General features: G+C 47.2%; 1 protein-coding gene across 1 annotated transcript in view; it reads right to left on the bottom strand.

Moving 5' to 3' along the window:
* Positions 1-1,965: 1,965 nt before the first annotated feature.
* Usp32 (ubiquitin specific peptidase 32) overlaps positions 1,966-7,584 on the bottom strand; it is a 160,752-nt gene continuing 155,133 nt past the window's right edge. The window contains exons 30-31 of the mRNA XM_059270702.1: positions 5,462-5,546; positions 1,966-2,078 (exon numbers count right to left, since the gene is read on the bottom strand). Of these exons, the coding sequence (XP_059126685.1) occupies positions 1,966-2,078; positions 5,462-5,546 (198 nt within the window). The remainder of the gene's footprint in view (positions 2,079-5,461; positions 5,547-7,584) is intronic.

Here is a 7,584-nt window from a genome sequence, read left to right on the forward strand (position 1 = left end):
GGTTGAGGAGGTATCGGGGTGCTGTGCTAGCCTGACAACCTGAGTTCAACCCCCGGAACTCACGTAAAAGGCTGGATACAGTGGCATGCATCTCTAACCCCAGGACCCCATGGTGAAATTAGAAGTAGAGACAGAATGGTGTTCTGTGAAGCAGCAGACAGACCAAGAGATGCCCCACATCAACAGGACAGAGGTGAGAACTGACCCCTGAAAGCCACCCCCTCCCCTCCACACGTGTGCTGTGGTGTATACTCCCTCCCTCACCTGCTAAAAAATTAATTAAGTATGAAGTAGAGCTTTGGGGGACTGGAAAGATTGTTCAGTTAGTATAGGGATCACCATGCTAGCGTGAGGACCTGAGTTCAATCCCCAGAACCCGCATAACAAATGCTGGTCATGGTGATGTGCTTCTGTAATCCTGGGGCTGGGAGGTGGGGACAGGAGGATCCCTGGGGCTCATTGGCCAGCTATTCTAGTCTAATTGGTGAGCTCCAGGCCAATGAGAGACCCTGTATTTTAAAAATGACACCTAGGTCCCACAGTGGTGGTGCATGTCTTGAAAGACCAAAAACAGATAGATAAATAAATAAATAAATAAATAAATAAATAAATAAATAAATAAAAACAACAGACAGCTGAGGTTATCCTTTGGTTTCCCCATGTACACATATTTATGTGTATCCACATGCACCCTCTCAAAACACACACAACACATATTTGAAAACTGGGGCTTTTGGAAGATGATTAGGATTAGATAAGGTCATAGAGTAAAACCTCCCAATGACTAAATACTGAGAGATTTGTAAGAGAAAAGAGGGAAACCAAGACCAGAACACACACAAACATGTACACACACACACACACACACACACACACACACGTGTATATACACCTTGAAGCTCTTCCATCACCAGGTACATCCCTTCAACCTTGTCTCTCCAGAATCACTACTCTAAATAAACCTCTTCTTTTGTTTTTTGTTTTGTTGTTTTTTTTTTTGAGACAGGGTTTCTCTGTGTAGTCCTGGCTGTCCTGGAACTTACTCCGTAGCCCAGGCTGGCCTCAAACTCACAGAGATCCGCCTGGCTCTGCCTCCCAAGTGCTGGGATTAAAGGTGTGCACCACTACCGCCCGGCTAACCCCTTATTTTTCATATCATTTGACGCAGGCATTTCATTATGGTAGCAAGAATCGAACAGGCACTTCCCTAAGACAATAACTGGGGACAGCAGCTTTGCTTTGGGGACAGCACAATGGAGTAGGAGGTTCCCAGTCTGCGAGGCAGCGAGGGGGCAGCAATGGTGCTGTTGGGTCAGGAGCACCCTGAAGATCAAGTGGTCCTGTGCAGTGGATGCCACAAGGCCGCTGATAGAACTACTTTAAGAGTGTTTGAGGGGCTGGAGAGATGGCTGAGAGATTAAGAGCCATTTTTGTTCCTGCAAAGGACCCAGGTTCGATTCCAAAGCACCCATGTGGAGGCTCACCACTTCTTTGGGCACAAGGCACACACATGTGGCACACACATGTGGCACACAGGTATACATGCAGGCAAAACACTCATACATATATAAAATAATAAAAATAAATATTTAAAAAAATAACGTGTTTGAGATACTCCTTGGGGCATCAATGCTTAGAGGAGTGTTGGGGGATATTGAACACACTGTGTGAAGATGTGTCTCTGTTCTTCCTTGCCTGCCTACGGCACCTTCTGATTGGTTTAATAAAGAGCTGAACGTCCAATAGCTGTGCAGGAGAAGATAGGAGGAAGTTCCTGGCAGAGATAGGAACTCTGGGAAGAAACAGAGGTGCAGGGGATTCGCCAGTGAGATATGGAGGAAGTGAGACATAGAGAATTGAGGAGAGGTAACGAGCCATGGGGTAGAACATAGATTAATATAAGTGGGTTAATTTAAGTTTTAAGAGCTAGTTGGGAACAAGCCTAAGCTAAGGTTAAGCTTCCAGTTAATAAGAAGTCTCCATGTCATTATCTGGCAGCTGGTGGTCCAAAGCAAGTCCAACTACAGAGGGGAGTTTGCAGAGGACGTGGGTCGGATTCACGGAGGCTGGAATGAAATCTGCAGCAGAGAGGGAGAGTCAGAGCAATGGCAAATGTTTGGAGTTTGGGGAGACTTTAGGGAGTGGGAGGCAAATCTGAGCCATGCTCTAGATGAGTACATCATCAGTACAAACCGAACTGGAGATGAGATGTCTCCGGCCTCTGCGGGCACAAAGCCTGTGCTGCCCTTCCGGGGGGGTTAGGGATGCTGGTCCTGCAGTGCAGCAGGCCCTGAATGCTAACGTTTCTCCCCAAGTCACAGAAGGAGTTTGGGTTTTTCTTCAAATTGACACTGGCTACTTCCCTAGAGATCAAATTAGATATGATTGGTCATTTCTGTTTTAAATAATAATAATTAAAAAAAAAAGATTCTAGCTGGGCAGCAATGGCACATGCCTTTGATCCCAGCACTTGGGAGGCAGAGGCAGGCAGATCTCTATGAGTTCAAAGCCAGCCTGGTCTACAAATCGAGTTTCAGAACAGCCAGAGCTGTTACACAGAGAAACCCTGTTTCAAACAAACAAACAAACAAAACGAACCCCCTGGAACTGGAGTTGCAGATGGTTGTGAACCACCATATGACTCCTGTCCTGAGAACCAAACTTAGGTTTTCTTCAAGAACAACCAGTACTCTTAACAGCTGAACCATCTCTCCAGCCCATCTATCTGCTTTGTCTCCTGATCGGGTCAGTTTTGGATTGAGGTCTACCATTTCTACCATCATCAAGAGGGAAAGGCAAGGGCCAGGTGCGGTAGCGCATTCCTTTAATTCCGGCACTTGGAGGGAGAGGCAGGTGGATCTCTGTGAGTTCAAAGCCAGCCTGGTCTACAGAGTGGTTCCAGGATAGCCAGGGCTACACAGAGAAACCCTGTCTCTCAAAAAACCAAAAACCAAAACCAAAAAAAAAGTGGGAAAGAGGAGAAAGCCAAAGTTGGGTTCAATAACCATGTGGCATCGCAGCAGTTAACTCTGGAACTCAGCAGTTAACCCTGAATCCATGCAGGCAGCTGGGAAATTAGCCTGGTGTATGCTGGCCTGCCGCGATAGCCAGATGGACATATGGTATTTGTGTTAAAGCTGTTGGGGATCAAACATCTGGGGACAAGGGGTCCAACTCAATTGTTCTCCCTCCCTTCTCAGGAAGGGCCAGGAAGGAAAGGGCCCCAGTTGGAGGAGAAGCTATTGTCTCCCGGGGGAAAGTATCACCAGGTAGCCTGGCTGGCGGGGCCAGTGAGGATGCTTTCATAGGGACTAAGCTATCCCTCAAGGTTCACTCCAACCTCTGTCTTTCCCAGGCTGCCTCTGAGACTGCTGTAAATCTTTGATAAGATACTATCAGGTGTTCTAGAGTGCCGCAGGGAACAAGTGACCTTTAACCCAGCCACCAGTCCTCCAGGCCCCTCCCCATGTATTCCCCACTTTCTTCTTCTAGCTACCTCCTGAGGGCCCTGGGCCACCACAGGCAAGGAACAAACCGAGGATGTCAGTGACCCTAAGGAGCCACTGCAGACTCCCTGGGTCTGAGGCCTCATCATTGTCCAGGAACCGGGGGATGCACAGCTACTAAGATATCCACTTCTTATGCTGGGTGGTTGTGGTGCATGCCTTTAATCCCAGCATTTGGGAGGCAGAGGCAGGTGGATATCTGTGAGTTCAAGGCCAGACTGGTCTACAGAGTGAGTTCCAGGACAGCTAGGGATGTTACACAGAGAAACCCTGTCTTGAAAAACCAAGAGAGAGAGAGAGAACCCACACTTCCTCTCCTGATGCCAAAATGCTGCGCGTACACAAGTGTCACAATTATAAAGGTTGCTCATGTTCAGTGTTACCACTACAGCGTGAAGTAGTCAGGGTCATGATGACCTTGTCAAAGAGGAAGTCGCCAAGACTCAGGGTGGGTTAACCATTCTTCCAGGAATGGGGTGGTAAAGCAACAACTGGGTTTGAGTCCACTCTGTCCCTTCCCCCAGTCTTAGTTTGAATCCAGCTCAGAAATACTCCATTCATGGGACACCAACATCCTGGGCAGGTGATTTAATCTCACCTAGTTTCAAGTTCATCGAGAAAAAGGGATGAGGCTCATCCCTCATGGCGAGTGCTGTTTAGTAATGAACAGAGGTCACAGGCAAACAGAACTTCTAAATATGGCCCGGGGATGTCGCTCAGTGGGTAGAGCGCCACCTAGCATGCAGGAGCCCTGGGGTTGACCTTCTGCACTGCATAAGCCAGACATGGTGGTACCAGCTTGTCATCGCAACAATCCTCAGGTGGAGGCAGAAAGATCAGGAGTTCAAGGATATCCTTGGCTACATAGCTAGTTTGAAGGTGCCTTGGATACAGGTGACTTGATCTCAAAACAAACAAGAAAAATATCATTTGATGTCCAAGTGCCCTTCCATCTTTTGTTCCTGTCTTAGTTTCAGTCTCTGTTGTGATAAAACGCTAACTAAAACCAGCATGGGGGGAAGAAAGGGTTTATTTCAGCCTACACTGTAGAGTCAGTCTGTCACCAAAGGAAGCCAGGGCAGGAACTCTAGATCATGGAGGACTGCGGCTCACTGGCTTGCTTTCCAAGGCTCACACATTTTGCTTTTGTATAATCCAGGACCATCTGCCCAGGAGTTGGCACCTGCTCACAGTGGACTGGGTCCTTCTACAACAACATTAGACTTGCCTCAAGCTAGTCTGACAGAGGCATGTTTTCACCCTAGTTTTCCTCTTCCCAGATGATTCTAGTTAGTGTCAAGCTGACAAAAAAACTAACCTTCTTCCCAGTTCTAGGCTCAGGACTACCTTTAAAGTCCAAAGTAGGTACTCAATAAACATTTGATGAATGAGTGATAAGCTCAGCTATAGCCCTTTCCCTATCTCTTAAAAAGATGAGACGAAGTTTATTTGCAGCTCCCAGCTACAGAGAGCTCTGCAAACAAGGAGTGGCAGTAGGGCCTTTCTCCAGCTGGTACAGTTAAAGGTCATAGGCAATGGGCTGGTTATTTACAGGTGCCCAGTCCCCAGGCTGGCTGCTCCAGGCACTACCTGCATCGGCGTAGTGAGGGATTTGCCTGACTTTAAGCAAAAGCATTATGCATTTGCACAACTGTGGCTCGTTGCAAAGGACCTTGTATTACCACATGCAGCCATGGTTTCACCCTGGTTACTGGGCTTTCTTCCTCTCTCACACACAACTAATTGGAGTAGCAAAATGGCTTCTGCAAAGGCCACTGCATTGCCGAGGTGTTTGCCAGGCCTCTTTTGAGAGCTTCCCAAGTTGTCTTGCTGGGGGTCACTCTAGCTCTGGGAGCTAGCTCCTTGGGGGCTTCCGGAGCCCTGCACCTGCATTCACACTCAGGGGGTGAAAGGTGCTTTAATGGCATTTGATCTTGTGCTCGGGCAGGGCCTACTTCCCACTTGCACATCAGCCTGAGCAATTCCAACCTCATCTGCCTTAGCTGTTATGATACGGAAGAGAAGGCTCCAACCCTGACACTGTTTCAAAATGAAAGATGGAAGACCTATGACAACACCATCATTATTCACAAGGGATACGAGCTGCAGAGGGAAGTAGCCTGTGCCTCTCATACAGTACCATAAGGTGCAGAGCATGGCCTGGAGTTCTATACCACTGCTTTTCACAGAAGTCAGCACTGAACCTGGGGCTTCAGCAGCCTCTGAGGACAAGTGTATTTCCTACTCCATTCCAGAAAGCTCCTTTGCTGATCTCCAATATGAGAGTCCTCTTCTCCTTGCCTAATTTGCAATTTTAGTGGACCCAGCAGTTTAGCAATCCAGCAAGGGCCACTACTACGGAGACCTAATGACCGGCACTGGAAGAGCCATCACAGACGGTGAGAAGTATGGACACTTCCACCAGCCAGCACCCTTCTTCTGGGCCACACTTGCTGTGCTCAGGCTCCTCTCCTTGACATACCTTCACCCTTTCCAGCTCTTCCTTCCTCTTGCGTGACCCACTTTCCTTTTGTCTTTACTTACTCCAGACTTTCTTGGAGTACTGCAAGCCTCGTGTTTAGTCACGAGTTCCTCTTGGTCTTGTAGGAAGATGAAAAGCTCATTATTGAGAGAAATTTCTAAGGCTGGAGGTGTGGCTTAGTGGTTAGAGCACTTGTGTAGCATGTGCGAAGCCTCGGGTTCCAGATCCAGTACAGGACGGAGGAGGAGGGAGGGAGGGAGAGAAAGGGAGAGATAGAGGCAGAGGCAGGGACAGACAGACAGAGAGAAACCAGCAAAAGCAGACTGTACATGAGAAAGAAAACTACAGCAAACAAAATTTATAATCAAGTGGCCTGACATTATGCAAATTATATGAAATATGGAAATATGTCCTGGCCACACCAAAATACTCAGCAACGTGAATCACCTTCATTTGAACTGGTCTGTGTAGTGAGATTTTTCTTGGGACCACCAGCTCACAAATAAACATGGAGACTTATTAATTATGAAAGCTTGGCCTTAGCGTAGGCTTGTCCCACTAGCTCTTATACCTTAAATTAATCTACTTCTATTAATCTACGTTTTACCATGTGGCTTTTTACCTTTCTTTCATTCTGTATGTCTGACTCCCTCCATGTCTCGAGCCTAGACTCCTCTTCCTCTCTCTCCTCGGAAATCCCACTGAACTCTCCTGCCTAGCTATTGACCATTCACCTCTTTATTAAACCAATCACAGTGACACATCTTCACACGGTGTAAAAATATCCCACAACAGGTCTAACCCTTAAAGGCCTTCAGATCAGAGCTACTGCCTAGTGATTTACACTCAGGTACCTTCAACTCAGCTCCAACAGCCTACACTACACTCCAATTGTCTCACCACTGTCTGAAGTGCTCGCTATAATTCCGATAACATAATCCTGACCCTCCCTCACAGTACAGCTTGCTTTTCTTTTCCACTTAGTTCTCCCCTAAGTACACTGTTGTGGAGACCCATAGAGAACTTACTCAGGGTCAGAGAATCTGGCTTGCTTTATCCAGCAGGGCTGCATTATGGGATGATTTGACCACAGGCGTGTTTACCAGGTGTTTGGAAGGGTCTACACTTGGCTGTACGGTGTGCTTTGATCTTGCAAGGGGGAGGTCTTTTGCCTCTCCCTTGGCATATTATAAAAAGCCCTTTTGAATAAAGCTCTGGGTGGTTGGGTATTGACCCAGGCCCTCCCAAAGCTATACTGTGTCTCTGTCTTTCTCCTTGTCATCTAGGTCTATCTTTCTATCTGATATTTCCTCTCTCCTCCACCTAAGAACCCTTCAAACGGTGGGAGCTGGGCTCCCACACACTGTCAACAGTCTGCTGTTCTGAGTCAATATTTCATTACAGCTATTTTGTCTTGGTTAGTTACTGTCAACCCTCCTTACGTATGCACCTGTACTATGTGTCATCTTTCCCAAGGTATACTGGAAGTAATGACTCATTTCCCGGGGCAGTGGTTTCCATAAATGACCGATTTGTAGACTGTTGCAAACTGGTTGCAAAAGATTACAGATCCTTGTAAGGTTGTGTGTAAAGATG

Source organism: Peromyscus eremicus, chromosome 8a, assembly GCF_949786415.1.
Source record: "Peromyscus eremicus chromosome 8a, PerEre_H2_v1, whole genome shotgun sequence".
Lineage (NCBI taxonomy): Eukaryota > Metazoa > Chordata > Mammalia > Rodentia > Cricetidae > Peromyscus > Peromyscus eremicus.